The sequence below is a fragment of the Herpailurus yagouaroundi genome, unplaced genomic scaffold, assembly GCF_014898765.1.
Source record: "Herpailurus yagouaroundi ecotype Mexico unplaced genomic scaffold, PumYag 198, whole genome shotgun sequence".
Classification (NCBI taxonomy): Eukaryota; Metazoa; Chordata; class Mammalia; order Carnivora; family Felidae; genus Herpailurus; species Herpailurus yagouaroundi.
Genome location: NW_024412429.1, coordinates 33,506,747 through 33,530,768, shown reverse-complemented (window position 1 = coordinate 33,530,768; position 24,022 = coordinate 33,506,747). Strand labels below are relative to the sequence as shown.

The following is a 24,022-nucleotide window of genomic DNA, read 5'->3' as shown; positions in this document are numbered from 1 at the left end:
TGTAATCGGTATAGTGCTTTGAAAGGTCAAATACTGCTTTCAGTTTTTGTGCGGCCATAGAATTTTTATATCTTGGAGCAGAGGAAGCATTGGAACAGAAAACGATTTGAGCTTCTTTCCTTGTACTTCTAAGCTGACTTCCCTTATGCCGTATATTTTATCTGTGACCCAAGATCTGAAAAGAAACAGGGAGTAGGGATCTAGGAATATTGGTGGTCATGGTGAAAGGAAGAAGAGGTATAGCCAGGGTCCCTAATCTCAGAATCCTTGTTATCTCTTCCCCCATATGACTGTAGGAGATAAAAGACTAGGAATAGCTAGAATTTCACCCTAGTCTGCGTAGTTTGTGAGCCTCAAAGTCTCTTTAGCACAGAGTCCAGACCAGAGCCTATCCTAACATGTCTATTAGCTCCTAACATCTCCAGCAGCTCTAATGTAGTTAGTAATTCCGTGTGCCCTTGCTTTGCTCTTTAGAGGTGGGGTAAGGAACACACATGGTCAATAAGGTGACTGGGTCATAATTGGTGACAGGGAAAAGTTTTGTGTCGGTGTTATCTTGGTTTGACAATTGACCAGATGCTAGTGTAATTTTTATTCTTTCACTAAATTCACTGACACAACTCATGTCTAGGTCAGTCTGGCTACAAGGAAGTCTGAGGATCATTTTGTAATTGTTTGGTTATCAGCTCATATAAATTATGAAATCGGTGCTGCCTTTTCTAATTTCACTGAAGATTTTCCAAAGGACTATTTTTGTGATTCATCTTCATTCAAGATTGAGCCCCTTGCTTTTTGTATCATAGTCACCAGCTTGTAAATTCTGTTAAATTCTAATATTACTGGCACATCAAAACCCACTTGATTTTAATACTTAAAAACTCCAACTTGCATTACTTGGGTGGCTTTGAATGAAAGATCATATTGAAGGAGGTTGTTTCATTATTACAGTGGAATAAATTGACTGTAGAGATAAGACTGATTTGATACATTACAGAAAGCACATGTAGAGCTGCAAAGAATTTTCCTGGTTTTGAAAGGAGAGCCAAAAAGAGAAATGTCAAAAGCAAGTTACTAAAACTATTTGCTAGTCTGTCCTCGTGATAGATGTGTGCAAAATACATGCAGTTTGCAAGGAAATAATGGGTTCCTAGGAGTTCTAATTTAAAACATTTTTGTCAATGTTTATTTATTTTTGAGAGAGAGAGACACACACAGAGTGTGAGTGGGGATGGGCAGAGAGAGGGAGACACAGAATTGGAAGCAGGCTCCAAGCTCTGAGCTGTCAACACAGAGCCCAATATGGGGCTCGAACCTATGAACTGTGAGATCATGACCTGAGCCAAAGTTGGAGGCTTAACTGACTGAGCCACCCAGGCACACCCTAGGAGTTCTAGTTTTAAAAATCAAACATAATGAACTATAAAGCATTTCATGAGTAATTTTAACATTTTTGGCAATTTAGACGATCAGGTCGGCTAGTGACATTTCCAGTACTTAGGATTGAGCATGTACGGGATTTGGGCCCTTCTTTTTATTAATGGGCATTGTCTTACCTGGCTTGTCTTAGCCTAATGCAAATCATATGTAGTTCATCATAGCAGCTGCATCCACTGAACTTTTCCTTTATGAACAGAGATAGCTTTACATAGAAATAGCCGTTAATATGGAATCCATCACATGACATTGCTTCCCTTTCTTAGGTCATCAGAGCTTTGCAGAGGGTTGACAACATGGTTGGCATGCTGATGGACGGTCTAAAGGAGCTGAACTTGCATCAGTGCCTGAACCTCATCCTTCTTTCAGATCATGGTAACCTGAATTTTCATCATTTACCCTTCAGGTTAAATGGTGCCCCAAAAAAGGGTTCCTTGACTGGTTATTGTTTCATTATTTATTTTGATTGTTACAGTTAATTCTTTGTTGTTGTTTTTTTTTTTAATGTAGTTTGTTGTGGAAAATGTTTAGGAAAAAATTATATAAAATATAAAGTACAAGTAAAGCACAGAATTCACAGCTATCAATGATAATGCACCCATTTCCTGATTTGAGGAAGGTTTGTACCAGGAATTTTGAAAAATTAAAAAAAGTTTTTTATTGTTTAATTTTGGTAAATGTAGTGTAATAATTTTAGATTTAATGAATACATTATTATGTACCTCTTCTATTTAGCATAAAAATCTGATTTTAGGAGCAGTATGTATTAATTTTAGCACTATGTTAATTTCACTTTTTACTTATTTGGCCTTTAGAACATGTTTGTGTAACAGCCTTGAGAGTGCAGAAGCAATGAATGTACAAGAAAAAACACGCCCTTTTCGTTTGTTTTTTTTTCTTGTTGTTATTGTTTGTGTCAGAAATAATTGCTAAAAGCTATTTCTAGAAATAGCTGTAAGAAGTTTTGTTCCAAAGAAAATGCAGTTCTGGAATGAGACTGAGAATTTTATAATACCAGTTACTATTCTAGGTGGTCTTATGAAAACAACACAGCTTTGCTATTTGGTCTGAAGCTGTGATATTCCTCCTCACCTACCTAAATTAGAAGAAACAACAAAGTAATTGTGGATGAAGGGGAAAAGATTTTTTTTTAAGTGAAATGGTGGATACAGCTGAAGTTCTGTGTCTTACCTACTAGATGTTTAACTCACATGAGCACTGAGCACATATTTATTGAATTAAATTCTGGGAGTGAAGGAAATTCTCTTCCATGTGTGAAATTCTTTATTGAAGTTGTAACATGTTTGGGAATTTTTTTCTCCTAGGCATGGAACAAGGCAGTTGCAAGAAATATGTGTATCTGAATAAATATTTGGGAGACGTTAAAAATATTAAAATTGTATATGGACCTGCCGCTCGCTTGAGACCCTCTGATGTCCCGGATAAGTACTTTTCATGTAAGTATATATGGACGCTAACTTTGAATGTGATTACATTCTGAATACATTCCTCTAAATTTTTGTATCTCCACACTAAAGTGCATCAAGTTAATTTCCTTTGCATGATTAAATCTCCAATGCAGGTCTTCTGCACCCAAAGGGATTTTATTCAAGACATAGATCTAACCACTTATTTTTGTTTTTCGTTTCTAAGCATATTATGTGTGTGTGCTCAGTACATTTTTATGTCGTAGTGTGTGTTTTACTTGTATTGGGTTCGAGATTACTTGTACTAAAAATAAAAACAAAAACAAAAAACAAAACAAAACTTAAAAGTTCATCTGCATTTATTCAAGTTTCATTAATGACATTCCATTAAAATAACTTAGAGCTGTTATAAAATAATATTCTGTCACAAGGAGGAATGCAGGAAATTCTGTAATTCTTATAATTCCATAAACAGCTGGTTTCTGTCCTCAGAAATGACTTTCTTTTACCATTCTAAAACACAGTGAGAATGTGTTTTGTAAACAGAGAAGAAGAAATTTCAATTCTGTGTTGACCATATGTGCAACCCAAATTGCCAAGGAAATTTTTTAAATGTTAATTCTTTTGCAAGTCAAGTGCATTTCCTAACTGTTTGCACCTCTGTTGTAGCCTGCTTAAAAGTCATATACAATTGTTATAAAACCTGTTATAAAACCATATAGGCGGAGGCAGTGCCCAGAGATGTTTAGGATGGGATGACTAAGCTTTAGCTTTCTCTCATTAGGCCTCTGTTTCCCAAATTAAGGCAAAAATATCTATATTTATTTACCAATATACATACATGAAATATATATACACAACATTTATTGTATCTGAAATTTTTTTTCAAACTTTTATAAAGTATGGCTAGAAGAATCTTTGGAAATCTAGACATATATTGATTTGTAGCACAGAAGACGCTAAGTAAATCTGTGTGGTCTTGCTATGCAAATTCAGTTACAAAACTATCTACTTGCTCTCTCTTCTACGTTCTCCAGTGTCCTTTTTATTTGGAAATTCTGGAGTTACCAAATATCAAAATATATAAAATAAAAAGTAACGGTTTCCTTAAATCTCCCTAATTCACACCTCATTTCCTCTCTCTAGAGATTAAAGACTGTTAGGCTTGGAATGTCTTCCCAGATATCTGCTACGCGTATATAAAACACTATTTTTTTTTTAATTTTTACACATGAAATCATACTAGATCTAGATGCATGGTCATATTTATGGATGGCCAGGTGAATGGACACACATATGGATGAACAGATGGATGGATAGATAGATACTCTTTAACTTGTTTCTTCATTTAACAGTACGACATGATTTCACAGGCATGGGGTGGTTCCTAAAGATCTGTCTCATTCCTACCAATCACTAATATATAATGGTTTAAATAAGCTGTTTGGAACCTGCTTTGAGTTTGAGTCTGACATTCAACATTTTTGTTTTATTTTTATTTCTAATTGTAGCATAACATCTATGATTAATTCTTATCTTTGTCCCCCTTCAGTTGATTATGAAGACCTTGCCAGAAATCTTTCCGTGAGTGTATTTATTTTTCCATTATTTACTTATTGTTAGTTTTAATATATATTTAGAAAAAAGTTCAGTATCTGTTCTTGGGATGTTTTAGCATTAGAATTTTTGAGCTATGTGGGCCAACATTTAAACACCCTATAGTTTTTAAAGATTTAAAAAAAAAATTTTTTTTTTCAACGTTTATTTATTTTTGGGACAGAGAGAGACAGAGCATGAACGGGGGAGGGGCAGAGAGAGAGGGAGACACAGAATCGGAAACAGGCTCCAGGCTCTGAGCCATCAGCCCAGAGCCTGGTGCGGGGCTCGAACTCACGGACCGCGAGATCGTGACCTGGCTGAAGTCGGACGCTTAACCGACTGCGCCACCCAGGCGCCCCTAAAGATTTTTAAGGACACACCCCAATAAACCAGCATTGAAAGTTTTTAAGAATTCATTTATTGTCATCAATTAATTTTTATAACAGTAAAGAAATAATTGGAAAAAATAGAAGGGAAAAAGTCTATAGCTATCTCAACATAGGTACTGTTGGCATTGTTATATATTTCCTGCCAATCCTTTTATGCCCATTTAAAAAATAAATTCTTGACTTGGTGATGAGTTATCTATAGTACTTTTTTTTACTTGATATGTTTTATTTATTTATTTATTAAAGTTTATTTATTTGTTTTGAGAGAGAGAGAGCACACAAGCAGTGGAGGGACAGAGAGAGGGAGAGAGAGAATCCCAAGCAGTCTCTGCACAGTGTGAATGGGGCTCCAGCTCACAAAACTGTGAGATCATGACCTGAGCCGAAACCAAGAGTCAGACACTTAACTGACTGAGCCACCCAGGGGCCCCGAAGTGTTTTAAATATTGAAGAAAATGATTACCATTGCAGTTATAAGAATGTTTGGAAATGGTATCATCGATAATAACCCAAATATTAATGAATGGCATAGTCTAAGAATTTTAGTTTTTTTTTTATGTAGCAATTATGATTTCCTGTGAAAAATACGAATATTGAATCGTTGGGAATAGAGGGACTCCGTTATTTTTGCATCTGTGACTTACTGAGCAGACTGGTAAAATTTTTAACAGAAAAAAAATCTTACGGAATTAGAATACAGTCTCAAGAGAAGTTTACACCTAAGAAAATATCGAAATAAGAGTTTTTCTTTACCTTCTGTAATATCAGTGCCGGGAGCCAAACCAGCACTTCAAACCTTACCTCAAGCATTTCTTACCGAAGCGTTTGCACTTTGCCAAAAACGACAGGATTGAGCCCTTGACATTCTATTTGGATCCTCAGTGGCAACTTGCATTGTAAGTTCTGATGGTTTCCAGGTAAACCTCACCTGATATGTTAGTCATTCAGTGTAACCATTGGGCCCTTTTCAACAGTGTTGTTGTATGAAAACTGTGCACAGATGATTCTCTTCACTCTGTCCTGGGGCTTCTCAACCCGGGATTGACCTTTTGGGGTCAGACCATTGTTGTGGAGCGCTGTCCTGTGCATTGTGGGATGTTTGAAAGCATCCCTGGCTTCTACCCATTAGATGAAAAAGCACCCTTTCCATAGTTGAGCCAACCAAAAATGTCTGCAGACATTGCTATAGGTTCCCTGGGGAGGGCCATCCACCCCCAGCTGGGAGCCACCCCTCTGCCCACATCCATATTGATTATTTATGTTCCACATTGGTGTTACCACTTGCTCTTATCTCTTCTGCACATTACAGTTATCCTAATAATACCTTCAGATCCAGCGAATAATTGGTAAAACCTCTTTACGATAATGAGCGATTGCTTTCTTCATTTTACAAAGTTGTTTTTTCAGCTCAGTTTATTGATGTGTTGGAGAATTATTTGGATGGTTAATATTGTTAATATCTCAAAGCCTGATAATTAACTCTTTGGATGGTTGCCGGGAAGCCAGGGGCAATAAATACCCCTGTCAAACAAAACCTAAGCAATGAACCAGGATTCACTTTAAGAGTTTCACTGTCTCTACTTTTACTAGAGGGCTGTGCTTTTCGTGTTTGGAAGAAAAACATTGAAAGAAGGGATGGTCCTTGCCTTCATGGGAGAACCAATATTTTACGAGCATCTATATTCCAAAGATTGCTTTAGGCTAAGCCATTTAATTTGTACAGACCACCCAATACAACAAGACTGAAACGAAGATAAGATAACTACATGGCCAGTGTCACAGCTAGCAAATAGCATAGTCAGGGTTCAAAACTAGTTTTGTGTCAGTGCTAGTGGCTTTTTTCCTCTATGCCATCCTGCATTTATGGTTGATTTGTCTGCAAAATAAAAGATAAGGGTGGCCTCTTACTGCTTTGCAAAGCCAGGTGGTTTTGTTTACCATTTTTTGGTTTGTTTAACAAAATAGTTACTTATTCTTGATTAACAGAAATAATGTGACTTTAAATTTTGCACTATGAATAGACTTCACATCATTAATTCATACTATGTCAAAATTAGGAATCCTGCAGAAAGGAAGCATTGTGGAATTGGATTCCATGGTTCTGACAATATATTTTCAAATATGCAAGTAAGTAAATCTGATATACTTAAAAAAATAGTAGTTTGTATCTGAAGAAAAACTAATATACAAAGTTTAGATTTATTTATTTATTTATTTATTTAAATATGAAATTTATTGTCACATTGGTTTCCATACAACACCCAGTGCTCGGTCGAAGAGGACGACCTTCCCTGATAGAGGAGGACCGTTCTTTGGTCAAGAGTATACGAGTAGCTGCGCTCCCCTGCTAGAACCTCCAAACAAGCTCTCAAAGTTTAGATTTAGAAACACGGATTGTGCTTACATGTCTTGGATGAGAATTAATGAATCATATGATTGCATATAGTCATTTTATTTTGAGCATGGTATTAATAGAATTTGTTAAAATATTCATGTTTCAGGCACGTATGACGTATTAAAGGACTTATACCTCATACTAAATTTCTAATAATCATTTTGCATATGTTTGTGTTCCGTTAAGAATATTGCTTTCACAGTAAATGAAAGCTGGTGATTTAAGAGGAGAAAAGATATCATACTTGTTCTAAATGAAGGTAATGCCTTACATTCATCTAGCAATTTAAAAGTTCAAAATATACGCACAACAGTTATTTAATTTGATCCCTACAGCACTGTGTAGGGTGGGCAGAGTGACATTTATATCCCATTTCACAGATGAGAAACAATTTCATCATCTGTTCTCTTCTGACTGTCAAGTCAGGAATCACAGTAAAGCTGAGAGAAGTATCCTACATGTCCTTAGATTACATGTGCAACAGGGGTTAACACCATATCCTATGAAGCCTGTGGGCACGGTATTTTTCTGATATCTTAACATAACCAGTTTATATATGTACAATATGGATAATATAAAATAATTTTTTTCACCAGCTGCATACATAGGTGATATGAACTGATAAACTGTTAACTTTTCTGGCCAATCTAGGCTCTCTTTATCGGCTATGGACCTGGCTTCAAGCACAGCATCGAAGTTGACTCTTTTGAAAGTATTGAAGTCTATAATTTAATGTGTGGTAAGTGTGAACAGGCTTCTTTCATTTCTTCTGAAAACAGAGCTGGAATAGGATTATGAAAAGTAAGTCACACGGTGGGCATCTCTGTAGAGATGATGATGATGTGAGACAGATCACATTTTTACCTTTCACCTTCCTGACCCAGAGTCATTGAAAAAAATATGTGGATCATTGCCATCTGATTACTGTGTCTCTTCCACGGGTTTGCACACAGGTAAACTGCAACACCCAGAGCTGTGAGGTCTGTACATCCCCAGTGCCTAGCAGTTTGCCAGGCCTTCGGCTTAATGATACGACAATTGACTCAGGCGTCAGGTGGAAGCCCGGGAAAGAGTTTGGAGTCTGTGAAGGGAACGCAAAAGAGGCAGAACCTCTGGTAGCAATAATAGTTCAATGGGTGACAATGTCACAGTTGTAGAAATGGAGGAGGACCCATTAGATATGTTATTGACTTACTCTGTACTTTTCTTAATTAATACCTTTATGGTTGGATATTATGTTTTAAGTATTACTTCCTTTTTCTGATAATGATGCTAGACATTTGCAAAACCTTAAATATGTCCTGAGTATGATTCTTTCAGTGGGGGCCTATATACTCAAATGAATTAATATATCGTAAAGCACTTAAAACAGTGCCAGGCATATCCTAAGTGCTTTACTGTTTAAGTGTTTGCTATTGTTATTATCAAGAGCATGAGTTTTATTTTATTTTATTTAAAAAAAATTTTTTTTAATGTTTATTTATTTTTGAGACAGAGAGAGACAGAGCATGAACGGGGGAGGGGCAGAGAGAGAGGGAGACACAGAATCGGAAGCAGGCTCCAGGCTCTGAGCCATCAGCCCAGAGCCCGACGCGGGGCTCGAACTCACGGACCGCGAGATTGTGACCTGAGCTGAAGTCGGACGCTCACGGACCGACTGAGCCACCCAGGCGCCCCAAGAGCAGGAGTTTTAGACTCAGACAAAGCTGGTTTTGAAGCGTAGGTCTTACTACATTAGTCGCTTTGAGGCCTTGAGCAAAGCACTGGGATTATTCATCTACCAAATGTTGACAATAACTTATTAAATTGTTTTGAGGATTAATTAAGAAAAATATATTGGCACAGTGATTGACATTAGTATGCAATGGTGGTAACTATAGTTATTATACACTTTAAACTTCAGAAGTTTCATTAGAGACGTACAGCAGAATATCAGTAATTCCATTAAGAATAGCATAGTCATGTGCTTGCTTCGGCAGCATATATACTAAAAAAAAACAATAGCATAGTCCTAAATGCTCTCAAATTCAAGAGAGTTTTATAGTTTTATTTTAGGTAGAGAGTAAAGAAGTCTTCCATACATTTAGTTCTAAAAAGATAAAAATAGTGTAAGTCTACCATTTATTTGATTTTGAAACCTCGAGGTAACCATTTACCATTCTTGGCATTATGCAGATTTACTGAATTTGTCACCTGCTCCTAATAATGGAACTCACGGAAGTCTTAACCACCTTCTAAAGAATCCTGTTTACACCCCAACGCATCCCAAAGAAGCCCACCCCCTGGCACAGTGCCCCTTCACGAGAACGCCCAGACATAACCTTGACTGTTCATGTGATCCCTCTGTAAGTATTGACAAAAAGTGTAGCCCAGTTTGTGTGATTTTACAGCACCCTCTGCATAGCATGTGCTATAGAAACACTTCAGGATCAAATTAAAATGTATAAGTGAGCATAAATACATATTTATGTTTAATTCCAAGTAAGCACGCACGTGCAGCCCTTTTATTATTTATTTTTCCTCTTCCTGGTTTTTGCATTTTCACATACTTTTTAATTTTTATTTATTTATTTTTGAGAGAGAGAGAAAGTATAGGCGGGGGAGGGCAGAGAGGAAGGGAGATGGAGAATCCGAAGCAGGCTCCACACTGTCAATGCACAGCCTGTCATAGGGCTCAAACCCATGAACCATGAGATGTGACCTGAGCTGAAGTCGGATGCTTAACTTTGCCCAGGCAGCCCTCACTTCTGTTTTTATCCCTTGGTGCTGTGACTTGACTTGGGTTCAGGTTGGGAGAAGTCCAGCTAAGTTCTGGAGCATCCTGAATCATGGAATCTGTGCTACTGTCCTAGCAGTGAGGTCTTGATTATAAACCAGTCACAGTATTCTTTTCCTAAAATATATCTCAGTTTATTTTAAAGTATTTTTTAATGTGTATTTATTTTGAGAGAGAGAGAGTGAACAGGGGAAGGGAAAGAGAGAGTCCCAAGCAGGCCCTGCACTGACAATGCAGGGCTCAATCTAGGAACCTATGAGATTATGACTTGAACCAAAATCAAGAGTGCAATGTTTGACTGAGCCACCCAGGCACCCCTCAGTTCATGTTAAATTTAGAGGCAAAACAACATTTTTTGGCAAGAAATGGATATATGGCACTTTACTTTTTAAGTTTATTTATTTTGAGAGAGACAGAAACAGTGCAAATGGGGGAGGCGCAGAGAGAGAGAAAGAATCCCAAGCAAGCTTCAAGTTGTTAATGCAGAGCCTGATGCAGGGCTCGGTCTCATGAACCATGAGATCATGACCTGAGCCAAAACCAAGAGTCAGACGCTTAATGGACTGAGCCACTCAGGCACCCCGGCACTGTTTTCTTTTTACTCCTATCTTAATATATAGTTTTAAGAAGATAAAAATTTGTGATAACAAGTGAACAAAATTGATAGTGTCCATGAAGATAGAGATTTGGGGAACAGTTGATTTTATGCCTTCCATTTTGTTTTAGGCTCGTAGAAAGACTATCAGAGTAGGGATAAAAATTATAAAACAGCAATTCTTATTTTTCATTGATGGTGTTGTGCTTATGTAACAATTTTGTCTTCTTGCAGCTGTCATCCGAATTTTTATCTTCTTCATCAAAAAAAATAACTTTCACTTGTACAAGATGGTTTTATCATTGTCCCACGATGGAACAATGAGGCTGTAGAAATTGTTATAAAATTAAAACACATCTCAAAACAAAAAAAAAAAAAACAAACCATGTCTCTCATCGCTTAAAATAGTATTATTAACTTTTAGGTTTTGCCAGTTGTGGATTTTGAGATACAGTTGAATTTGACTGTGGCAGAAGGTAAGGAAGGCATCCTTACTCTTGAGCTCGGAATGTGGAAACAGGCTTTTTCTCAACAGTGTCAACCACAGAGAGCTGGTCTGGGGACATTAGCTGAGAATAGCCAGTAACATAAAGGTAGTAGGGGAGGACCACCTGATGAAACATGGCAATGTCCTTGCTCAGCAGTCTAGACTGCTAGTCATAAGGAAGGAAGGGATAGTTACAGCACATCATGCATTTAGTGGAAGCTGAATAACTCTTTATGAACAGAGTTGAGGTGGTTTGGGATTTTGGAGATTTTTATAAGTTTATAAGAGACCCTCAGATTTCCATTGAAAATACTGTTAAATTTCTATCTCACCTGGTTCTTAGTTAATTACAGGAGAGTATAAGTTGATTGATTTGTCTAAAGTTATTCCTTCATAAATTTTTTTTTTTTTTTTTTTTTTGAGAGAGAGTGTAAGCTGGGAGAGGCAGAGAAAGAGAATGAGAATCTTAATTAGGCTCCATGCTGGGCATAGACTTTGGGGCTCCATGCAGGGTTAGATCCCATGACCCTAAGATCGTGACCTGAGCCAAAATCAAGAGTCAGACACTTAACTGACTAAGCCATCCCAGTGCCCCTATTCATAACTTTTGAGTGAAAATTAAGCATATTTAATACACAGACAACTGAGAACATTTGTCAGCTGGGACTTGGATGCTCAGTGTCACTTTGATATGATCTCTGATACACTTTGATGTAGTCTCTGATCCTTAAGTTACTTGGCTCAGTTTTTTCCTTCTGGAATAAAAAGGTGAAGTCTACATTATTCCCAAATTGAATTTGCCTATATAAAATCTCTGTACATGTTTAGAGAAATCTTTGATGGCCCATGGTGACAAAGCATAGTGAAAGATGACACTTTTGGAATTGAGTAGATCTGTGTTTGAATATGAGCTTAGGAACTGTATGTCCATTGGAAAAGTATTTACTCCCTGTAAACTGCTGTATTCTCATCTGTACAATGGACATATAACCTTAATTCATAGGACTATTTAAGAATTCAATTAGACGATATCTACAAAGGACTCTACAAAGCACTTGACGCTTGGAAAAAGCGCAGTAAACAGTATATATACTATCACTGTTTCATTCAGCTTTATCTCATAATTTCAGTTCTGAATTTTTGTTTTCCAAGCACATACATCATCCTCAAATTTTTCTTTCTGGAGATTTGCTCTAAAGAATAAGTCATTAAAGTAATGTTAAAGAATTTTAGTAATATTATTTAAGACCTATTTGCTGAAATTTCTAGCAATTTCACAGTGTCCCCTTGTGAGATCTTGATATTACACTTATCTCTCAGAATCTTCATAGGCAAAAACTGTGGTGAATCCCTTTTATTTTCTAAATAATTTATGGTTCTGCTCTTTGTAATTAGTTTGTGTTTTTTTTTTGTAGTAAAAAATAATTTTTCAATAGGGTCTTAAGAAGAGGAAAGAATTAGATGAATGTTATTATATATTATCATATAGTTCACAGTAAGTTTGTTTGAACGGTGGTTTCATTTTTCCCCTATGACCCAAGAGAAGGTTGTTAAGCGTGGCACTGTACCCTATGGAAGACCCAGAGTTCTCCAGAGGGACAGCACAGTTTGCCTTCTTTACCAGCACCGGTTTTTGAGTGCTTACAGCCATGACATCCTGATGCCCCTTTGGACATCCTACACTGTCGACAGAAATGCAAGTATTGGTCACCCCTCTAGCTACGTGCGATTATTTCATTAATTATCATTAAGCAGAACATTGAAAGCATGGTTAATTTGGGCCAAACTAATCTTGGCTTCATAATCGGTTCCTAAATTAGGAGATCACTGAATTGGGAGTTGCAGGAATTAAGTTCTGATTCTAGCTCTGTGACTTTGAGACTCTGAGCAAATTTCTTCTTCTGGGAAATGAGGAATGTGCATGAAAGTGTCTCCCTTGCCTTGTGTTTGTTTGTTTGTTTTCATGTTTTATGATTCTAACTTATGTAATCAGTTTTGCAGTCAGTCACAAGTATTCGTCTCTAAATGCATAGATGTATGAGTATAAGGACTTTCCTTGGCTGTACTCACCTTAGTGGGTCCTCACTGATGGGGAAGGCCATTAAAACTCAGTAATTTTTCAGTGTGTAACACCTATGGGAAGATCCTCAAATCAAACTACAGAGAGGCTGGGGATCCCGTCCACCTCCCAGACCACAGGAAGCCCTTGAAAGGAGTTGTGGGTAGGCGTGGTATGGAATATCCCAGAATAAGACCGCCATTCCCCCTCATCCCTGTCCCCTGGCTGCTGTAGTAGAAAGAGAAGCAGAAGATAGGCCTTGAAAGAGAGAAGGGGGGAGGGAATGAGATTTAGATTTTGATCAAATTAAAGTTTTAAACTAGTCTGACCAAATTTTCAAAGACTGAATGCCTGGCAAGCTACAGGAAGCCCTTAAGGGACAGAAAGGGGATTTGAGAGAGCTTAGTTGAGTCTAGCAGTTGGATTTAAAAAATAAAACTATAGTTAATACTCACTGAGAAAGGTAAATAAAAAAGGTAGGGATGTGTGCATGTATATATGTAATGTCTATGTTAAAAAATATGTATATATTACACACCCCCACATATTCTCATATTTACATAAAGTTTCAGCCATAAATTTGTTCTAATTTTGACGACTATCTTCAAACACTACAAACATGTTTTGTACTTGACTTTGTAATATATAGGAGTCTAGCCAGTATTGTGTGGGTCCCCATCAGATTTATTGTTTAATGCCTTAATTATGGTGTTCTTTGCTTTGGTTTGAATGTTCTGTTTTGTAATACAATCAAAGCAGCATAAATTCCGTCATCAGTGCTCCCGAGGTTTTCATGCTGCATTGTTAATTCAGTGGCTCCCCCAAGCACCAGCTTTCAAGTCTATGCAGTTGTCTTTGGAAGATAGGCTCAGGTCCCCCCAGCATATAGGCTCATATTGAACCCAGCATAATAGGCCAATATTTGCACATATGACAAATGACTAATATCCTTAATAGTATAAAGAGTTGTTGCCTTTCAGTTAGAAAAAAGATGAATACACTGTTAGAAAAATGGGAAAATGGAGTAGGACCTAAAGGGACAAGTAGGGTGTTGTTCACAGACCTTGTAGGGTGTGGTTCACCCTCAACTCTTCATAAAGCAGTCTTCTTCTCTTTTATATGCCTGATACCTCATGACTGTTTACGTTTTGTTTTTCAGGACAGTTTCTCTACAGAAGACTTTTCCAACTGTCTCCACCAGGATCTTCGAATTTCCCTCAATCCTGTCCATAAGTGTTCGTTTTATAAAAATAATGCTGAACTGAGTTACGGGTTCCTCTACCCACCACGTAAGTTTCTTCCTCCCTGACCTGCCCTTTCCCTGGTCTTCTTTCTCTCTTCCTTCTCCTTTTCTTTCTTTTGGGGCAATGGACACCATCTTTTTATTGTTGATCATCATGAATGAGAAGTATAACTCTTAGGGGAAAATTTCTAAAGCATCTAAAACTTGAATTTTACAAAACCTTTAGCTTTTGTTTGGAGGGTAGTTGATTTAGTGCAGACACTGTAGATAGGACATTCTTCATTTTTTCTACACAGAATTTGAGAAAACTTGAGTCAGAAGGATACAGCAGGGGTCTTAGGAGGGAGATATCATTTTGTTTGTTAAAAAGAAAAATAATTTGTCAAAGAATTAGGAATAGGCAGAGCCCAAGTGTGCTTGCCCTTTACGGGGACAGAGCCACTAGGGAAGATTTTTCTCTCCCTCTCTTTTTTTTTTTTTTTTTTTTTTTTTTATTTGAGGTAAAGTGTTCTCTTTTTAATGTGGCAAATTTGTATGTTAATGAGAAGACATTTTGAGGCTGGCCTTAAAAGGCAAAAATCAGAAGTCTCCAGGTGCTTAAGTACTCTCAGTATCCAGTCCAGTCCCCAGAATAAGTGTCTGAAGTCAGAACTTGGCTATTGCTTTATGAAAATAGAGCAGATCCAAGCTGAAAATCCATACAAAGAAGCCTTGTACAGCATTTCGAGGCAGACGTCCTGTGATGTTTTTTTAGGGCAGTAGGTGTTGTTCTGAAGCCAGATATCCTCTTTTTTCCTTTCACTGTAAAAGAGTTGAAGGAAAGAAGATTGTCCACACAATACATCATAGTTGAAATAAGGCAAATAAGGTAAAAATTGAACACGTTTATTTTGGGGCTCTTATTAAGCTTTTGTTTCTTTGCTAAATTCATCTTGAGGAAGAAAATACTTATTTTCCTTTTTTTTAAGGGACTTGACCAAGCACATTGCCCTTTCCCTTGACCCAGTACCTGGGAAACTTTTATGGGTTTAAGGTGATAGCTAATTTTTAAAAATGCTACTCCCATGAAAAAGTATAATGTCTAATGCTACTCATGAAGAATGAAATAGTTGTCTTTTTTATTTTTATTTTTTTGTAGAACTAAATAAAGGTTCAAGTCAACTATATTCTGAAGCATTGCTTAATACTAACATAGTGCCAATGTACCAGAGTTTTCAAGGTAAAAAATTTTAACCCTATATTTCATAATCTCAATGAATTTCTGTGTATTATAGGTATAATTTATATTAATAAGGTTGACCCTCTAAATTAAATGACTATCTGATACATTCTTATTGGTTTAACTTGGACAACACCAATACACAAAAATTCTACAACTATTAGAATCATGATATATTCCAATACCATTTATTCTACTCTGTATTTAAATCTCTATAAATGACATTTTTTGGTGGAAAAAGTATGTAGTCTTCTTGGAAAGTTATCCGGTTAATATAATCTACAACATTTACATAAACTTTCAGTATGTTTCCTTATTTAACTTTTGCAAGTTCTTGATAATTGCTTTTGATCTTAAAATGTATGGATTTTACATCACTATTAATTATCGCAGCATTTGGCTCTTACAAGGATAAATATAAATTTATACTTCAAGTGGCATATAGGATTTCACAATATAGAGCATACAGGAGATTTTTACTCCAATTTACATGTAGAGTACTTGTGACTATTTCAAAAGGAATGTTCAGATATTAACAATAAATCTGAATAACCTGCCTCGTTTACTGATGTTCATGGTTTTTTATGCTTTGTGGTGGTCTGTGATCACAAATTCATGGTGATGCACATGATCAGTCATGTCCAAAATAGTCTTGAATTCAACATTTGTTTATTAGTTCTGCCAAAGGCCAAAGTTGAGCAATGGATTTTTGGCCTCACATTAACACTGAAGCCAAATTTGACTTTGTCTCTGATTACTACAGATGCTGATTTCAAATGAGGTTGTTGAGTTTTTGTAACACGACAGCATGGCACCTTATTCTTTTGAAACTGCACTGACTTCCTTCTTGTTTCAGTTATATGGCACTATTTTCATGGCACCCTACTGCACAGGTATGCAGAAGAAAGAAATGGTGTCAATGTTGTCAGTGGCCCTGTGTTTGACTCTGATTATGATGGATGCTATGATTCCTCAGAGACCCTGAAGCAGTAAGACATATTTCATTTCCTCTTAAAAACAGCTGTCAAGTGGGATTACCATCCAGTTGAGTCACCAGAGCCTTTTCTGTCTGATAGTATTCATACTGATGTACGTGACATTTCCGATTACACTGAGAGCCCCTTGAAATACCTGATTAATTTTGATGTTTTGCTCAGTGTTCAGTAAAATGTTTTTTGGAGGAAAGAAGGAGTGTTTCTCTCCCACGCAGCTTAGATAAGCAATTCTTGAGCTCAGATTAAGCACTGAACTCACTGTATGTTAAGAAGGTAACATCCATGTTTAAAATCTCTATGTGTGACTGATTGTTAAAATACTGTCTTAATTAACATACTGCTGGCTAGAAGATGAACACGTGCTGTGGCTAGAGGCATCCTGAAAGAACCAACAGGGTTATAAATCTATAGTGTCCAAGCTTAGGCCTTGAGTGAATGTCACAGCTTTTACCCAACTTTGGTTAGAGGGAGATGGAGTGACCATCTTGAAAAAAAAAAAAAAAAAAAAAAAACCAACAGTGGTTTTTTATAAAGGAGAGGAGAACATTTTATTTTTTTATTTTTTTAAATTTTTTTTAATTCACATCCAAATTAGTTAGCATATAGTACAACAATGATTTCAGGAGTAGATTCCTTAGCGCCCCGTAAGCATTTAGCCCATCCCCCCTCCCACAATCCCTCCAGGAACCCTCTGTTTATTCTGCATATTTAAGAGTCTCTTCTGTTTTGTCCCCCTCCCTGTTTTGATATTATTTTTGTTTCCCTTCCCTTATGTTCATCTGTTTTGTCTCTTAAAGTCCTCATATGAGGGAAGTCATATGATTTTTGTCTTTCTCCGACTAATTTCACTTAGCATAATACCCTCCAGTTCCATCCACGTAGTTGCAAATGGTGAGATTTCATTCTTTTTGATTGCCGAGTAATATTCCATTGTGTGTGTGTGTGTGTGTGTGTGTGTGTGTGTGTGTGTGTGTGTGTATACCACATCTTCTTTATCCATTCATCCATCGATGGACATTTGGGCTCTTTCTATACTTTGGCTATTGTTGATAGTGCTGCTATAAACATGGGGTTGCATGTGTCCCTTCGAAACAGCACACCTGGATCCCTCCATTTGATCTTTCTTAAAAAAATAACATGAGTTTTGGAAGCAATTTTGCTATTAAGGCTCCAGGATAAAGAAATTGAAACATCTGCTGAGATTCACCTCTTCCCTGAGCACCGTTCTTCCAGGCAGGCTCGGAAATTACTCTTCACACACATATATCTGTAGCACATTAGTTTGTAAAATGACAGGGTTTTTTTTGTTTGTTTGTTTGTTTGTTTGTTTTAAACTATATCCCTTGAGGAATAAGGGTCCTAACATAACTGCCTCAGAGGTCACAGCAGTAGAATGGGTAAAGAAGGGAACTTTATACATTTTGGATTCTACCAGAGCTCTCTGTTTTAATCCATCTTCTATATTATGGCTCCACAGAAGATTAAAATTGAAAACAATGCTCCCACTACCTTAAATTTTGAAAGATGCTGGAAAACAAACAAACCTAGCTTTGAGCCCCAAGGAAATAGAATTACGATGAGGTAAAGGTGTTACTTGGGACCTCTTGGAGAATATACTACAATTTAAAAGAAGTTATTGGGATGGGAAAGGAAATGCCTTTAAAACAAAGAAGAGTCACAGTTTACATCAAAATGTAAAAACATATGACTTCTCTGGAGGGGATGGAACAGAAAAAAATCCCAAACTAGTTTCCTCTCTGTCTACTATCTGTGCAGTTGCATAGGGTTGAAAATACTTATCAATAATGCTTTAGAATTTTGGCTGTAGGTATTCGAGAATGATACATATTTTTTTTCTTTAGCATCTCCATTCCAATGTGTTAAGGTAGAAGCAAAAAAAGAAATCCGAAGTTCAATAAATTCTTATAGAAAACAAAAAGTATTTAGTCTATGTTTGTCTGAGTGTCTTCTAATTCATTGTCTCAATCTGGCAGGATATGTTGAGGTATCACAATGACTAACTTCATACTAACATTTAATTATTTGCATTGTATTTTTAGATGCTTTGCATTAAAATTATACTTTCCTGAAGTATTCATTAAAAAGAAGATAGTTATTTCTTTCTTAAAGTGAATATTGCCTTATCTTACAGAAACAGCAGACGCATCCGTAATCGAGAAATTCTGATCCCGACTCACTTCTTCATTGTGCTCACAAGTTGTAAAAACACATCCCAGACTCCCTCACAGTGTGGAGATTTAGACACCTTAGCTTTCATTTTGCCTCACAGGACTGACAACAGTGAGAGCTGTGTGGTAAGTAGCCTTTGTTAGCTTACCTGACGCGTTGAAAATACGGATACAAGTATATTGGTGTATTGTATCTAACATTACTCTGGGCAAAAACGGAACTTGAATATGCATGTACTTTGAAAGGATGCACTTCACATGAACTTTGCAGGACGGTTTTAAATCTGATACTCTGAGATGACCTATCTCTGGAGAAGACCACCCTTGTCTGTTAAAAACACAAACCAGGGGTGCCTGTGTGGCTCAGTCAGTTGGGCGTCTGACTTTGGCTCAGGTCATGATCTCATGGTTTGTGAGCTCGAGCCCCACGTTGGGCTCTCTGTTAGCTCAGAGCCTGCTCGGGAACCTCTGCCCCCTCTGTCTTTGCCCTCCCCCCCCCCCCGCCCCCGCCCCATGCTCACGTGTGCATGTGCTGTGTGTCTCTCTCAAAAAAAATTTTTTTTTTTAAAACACAATAAAACAGATCAAAATGTAAAAACATACGAATGCCTTCATATGGCATAGCCACTAAATTCTAGGTTTATTTGAGCTATGAATTTATTCTTGTTCCCAAACTGGATTTATAATTCCCAGAGTGTTAACATTGTTATAAATTAGTCTTAAAGTTATAGTTCTGTAGTATTTCAGATTAATTTTCTGTATACGACTTTATTATAAAATTCATGTTTGTCTTTAATTATCTTTTCTTATTCTATGGTCATTCAGCATTTAGAAATAATTGTTTTATGTTACCTTATTTGCTCAGAATTTAAAATACCTAAACTCGTCTTTGAACATCAAGACTCCATTAAAATTTTAGGAATTTTAAAGTTTTTCCTTATGGTAAGCCAAAATTTTTTTTTTTTTCAGAGTACTTCCCAGATTTCCCAGTAGATTTTTTTTTCACTTTTTTTTTTTTTTGTCCATTGAACTTACACACTCTAAGTTTAGATCTAAGTTGGCAACAAGATGTGGCTTTCTTACCAGCCTCATTTGAATGGGTGGTGGATATCTGGAGTCCTGTGGTCAAAAGGATGAGTCTGAGCTCAGCAGGAGAGAGTGCTATGATTGCTTATTCATTCCTCCCTTTATTTATTCATGTATCCCTTCTTGGATCCAGCCGTTCTTTTCTTTAATAACTACGTGTTGCCAGGGACTCTTAGTACAGAGAACACAGCAGTGAACAAAACAGATTGTGGTTTCTCCTGTGGGCCCAGGAGTGGAAAATAGGGATGTATTGCCCTCCTTGATCTAGGAGTCTATGTATCATTCATTAAGAATTAATGAAGATATTTCACTCTTTAATTGTTTCTCTGATAAACTTTGAGGTTGATCAGTTCTCATAGAAGATATTTCTCATTAAGTTATTTTTCCTTATTCTTCAGAATGAAGTACAGAAGAGCAGGATTTTACCTTTTTTACCTGTGCCCAACAGGCATCTAAGTGTGCTAACTGTTCAATGTTCAACACTGTATGAGTATTCCCTTGTTCATTGATTTCTTTTTTCCCAAGAGATTAAATGATCACTAAAGGGGGCGCCTGGGTGGCGCAGTCGGTTAAGCCTCCGACTTCAGCCAGGTCACGATCTCGCGGTCCGTGAGTTCGAGCCCCGCGTCGGGCTCTGGGCTGATGGCTCAGAGCCTGGAGCCTGTTTCCGATTCTGTGTCTCCCTCTCTCTCCGCCCCTCGCCCGTTCATGCTCTGTCTCTCTCTGTCCCAAAAATAAATAAACGTTGGAAAAAAAAAATTAAAAAAAAAAAATAATAAATAAATGATCACTAAAGGTATCAGTTAGTGTTCTGCAGAAAATAAGAGGACCATGTACAGTGACTTGAGCAAGTCCTCGTGTAATGGGCCATCCAGAGGTAGACAGTCTTGGGTCAGCAGCACCATTAGGGACCCAGACCTTTCCTGTGTTCCTTTGCTGCTATTATTAGCATGTAGCATATGTGGGCTGAAGATGGTTTCTACTTCTCTAGATATCATGTCTGAATTCTGGGCCCTTTCCCCCCAAAAGACGGCAGCAACAGACTTACACTTACATTTCATGACCAAAATAATGTCAGGTGTCATGAGTTAGGCACCGAGTTCCTTTCCTATCTCTATCATTCCAAAAGCTCTTGTACAAATATTTTATCAAATTCTATAATAGCAATGTGCCTTGAAGACACTAACTATTGGACTTGAACCAGAGAGAGGATTATTTGAAGGTATATCACCCATACTTACCGATTCCTTCTGTTTCGTCTCTGAAGTAGTGACTAAGGATCAACAGGATATTGGCCTGAGAAAACAGATGTCTTACATGTACTTTGCATCTATTCCTGGGTATGTTGGGACAGATGAAAAATATCTACTGGCCAAGTAATGCACTGAGTCAGGGCTATTCTGATTGCTGCAGAGAAAAACTGAGTGGGGCAGCAATTAGTACTGGGTATAGTGATGATTGGAGGCTAATGGGAAAATGGACACTATTGATCCATTCCCTTTTTATGTGAAAAGTCTATATTTATCCTTTCCAACTAATAATGTCCCAAGGGTACAGGGATCTTCATTGAAGGATGTCTTTAAAGTACGATCATAGGGGCTCAGTCAGCTAAGTGTCTTAATCTTGATTTCCGTTCAGGTCATGATGTCATGGTTAACGAGTTCGAGCCCCACATCAGGCTCTGTGCTGACAGCACGGAGCTTGCTTGGGATCCTCCGTCTTCCCTGCTCCCTGCCTCTCCCTCACTCTCTGTCCCTCTCTCAAAAAATAAATAACGTTAAAAAAAAAATAAAGTACAATTATAGACCACCAATCAGTGGATACTTTCTTCACCTGACCCTCTCCAGGAGCCAGATGCAGAAAAATGGTACTTATGCATGAATGTATGATTTCTATCTCTGTTACCTGCCTCAGCTACCACTTCTGCTTCCAATGTGCCAGAGCACATGCCTTTACTTCTTGTCTGATCTCATGTTAGCTGAGACTTCGCTACCAAACCAGATGAAATTGTGTTTCACCACTTCCCCCAACGCTCTCTTCATTGTAACTGTGTAGATAACGGATTCTGATAAGAGCTGGTGTTTTTATAGTGTGCACACATCATTACATTTGATCCTCAAAAACAACCTTATAAGGAGGGTGCAGGTAAGAGAGTCAGGATTCAGATGTTAACCAACTTGCCTCAGTTTACGTGGTATGAAAATGATGGAACCAGGACTTGAACCCAACTTTCTTTCTACTAATTCCCACATTCTTTCGGCCATGCCACATTGCTTCTGTTTTCCAGCATTTTTTTTAACCTCACACTGATCCAGTCTCTTGCACCAATGCAATATATGAGCATCTATTCCAGGTGTACTTTCCTTTCCCCAGATTTGAGACATCTGATTAAACAAACGTGCATAGTATATGTTAGATAGTGAGCTACTCAAGAGCAGGGATTGTACCTAACAAATCTTGTGGCCTCTGCCACCTGGGAGCCAAAGTGCCATAGCTGATTGAAATGGGAAGACAAAGTGCTTGTAGAGAAAGTGAGCGGACTGTTCTCCAGTGACTGTTTGTTTTACATTTCCCACCTTCATAGCATGGGAAGCAGGACTCCTCGTGGGTTGAAGAGTTACTGAAGTTACACAGAGCTCGGATCGCAGATGTCGAACACATCACTGGACTCAGCTTCTATCAAGAGAGAAAAGAGCCAATCTCAGACATTTTAAAGTTGAAAACACAGTTGCCAACTTTTAACGAAGAAGACTGATATTTTTTATTCCAAAAAACACATCATAAATGTTTTTGAAAGAACCTTCTATTTTATACAGCCCTCTGTTCACGCTGTCGCGTTGTTTGGAAACTGTCGACCAGAGTTAGAGCTGAGAATCCTCTGTGATACGACCGTCTCAGGGAACCCTGTGGCCTCGGCCTGGCAGTAGGAAAATGTTCTTCTTGAGTCTCGCACATGTTTGAATGTGTCAGAATCGTTCCGATTTGGGAAATAAAGACAGACCATACCTAAAACTGCTCTTCTATATTCTCTTAAGGGCAGAAGTAGCTGTGAACGTTGTCTGGACACCAGACATTTGAATCTTCCTTTCGTTAATAAACTTCTGTGGAACTGGCAAATGGGGCGCTAATGGATAGGATTGGAATAATCCGTGTTACAGCATTAGTATTTTCGTAAGAATTTAAAAGTGATTCCGGATTCTTTTTAACTTGGAGTTTTATTCATCTGAGTTTTAACCAAAAAATCCAGTGGAAGTAAAAATATCTCTGAGGCCCTCTTTCTGTCTTTTCTGTATACCCTTTCAAAAGCCAAACTATGCAGTCCTGTGGGTTTTTGTTTTTAATTGTGATTTAGCAATTTCAGATTTAATGTCTTTAGCAAGTTAAACTTTGAGGCAACATCTGTGAATTATCTAGCATATCTACCTGCTATAAAATTTTACCCTACATTTGCATTAAAAAAAGAAAGATATTCCCATCCTGCTCACTGGTAATTAACATAGGTTGAAAATAGCTCTAAAGGAGTTGTTTTAGACTGTTAAAAATGTCTTGATGAAACTTCAGAGAGCTTGTCAATACATGCAAGGTGACATTTTTCATCAAGGTGGCAGGAACATTTTCCTCTGTGCATAAAAATGACCCCACCAGTAGCAGAATCATGCTGAATTGTTCATTTTGAAGTTCCATAGATTTGAAGAGAATGTGTAGCCATTGCTTTATATCTTCTTGGTGGTCATGATAAATGAACTTGATCCACTATATAGACTATACCTGTTAGTCCCGGCCTGTGGACCTCCAAAGGTTACTTTCATTTTTGGCTACGTGGGTTTGATTTAGGTGTTACATTAGTACACCACAATTTTTATTTGTCGTTCATATGATGATCATTCTTCAACAGACTGTGGACCACAAAATCCTTTAGATAATACAATTTATATCTAAAAATTATTTAATAATTTGGAAGATGTCATTGGTTTTTGTATTAGTCCCATTGGCCTGGAGCGTTTGTACATTGTATTGTTTTGTTTTGTTTTGTTTTGTTTTTCTTCCAGTCTGTCTTCTCTCTGTTGTTCCGTTTGGGTCATTTCTATTGTTCTAAGTTCACTGATTATTTTCTCTCTCTAATCCATTT

General features: G+C 37.4%; 1 protein-coding gene across 1 annotated transcript in view; it reads left to right on the top strand.

Annotated features, from left to right (window-relative positions):
- Nucleotides 1-23,347, top strand: part of ENPP1 (ectonucleotide pyrophosphatase/phosphodiesterase 1) — a 68,609-nt gene extending 45,262 nt beyond the window's left edge. Inside the window, exons 12-25 of the mRNA XM_040449180.1 lie at nt 1,701-1,809; nt 2,760-2,891; nt 4,414-4,445; nt 5,618-5,745; nt 6,907-6,976; nt 7,896-7,983; nt 9,420-9,589; nt 11,040-11,091; nt 12,644-12,798; nt 14,321-14,450; nt 15,543-15,623; nt 16,480-16,612; nt 18,771-18,933; nt 22,478-23,347. Of these exons, the coding sequence (XP_040305114.1) occupies nt 1,701-1,809; nt 2,760-2,891; nt 4,414-4,445; nt 5,618-5,745; nt 6,907-6,976; nt 7,896-7,983; nt 9,420-9,589; nt 11,040-11,091; nt 12,644-12,798; nt 14,321-14,450; nt 15,543-15,623; nt 16,480-16,612; nt 18,771-18,933; nt 22,478-22,648 (1,614 nt within the window). The 3' untranslated portion in view covers nt 22,649-23,347. The remainder of the gene's footprint in view (nt 1-1,700; nt 1,810-2,759; nt 2,892-4,413; nt 4,446-5,617; nt 5,746-6,906; nt 6,977-7,895; nt 7,984-9,419; nt 9,590-11,039; nt 11,092-12,643; nt 12,799-14,320; nt 14,451-15,542; nt 15,624-16,479; nt 16,613-18,770; nt 18,934-22,477) is intronic.
- Nucleotides 23,348-24,022: the final 675 nt, after the last annotated feature.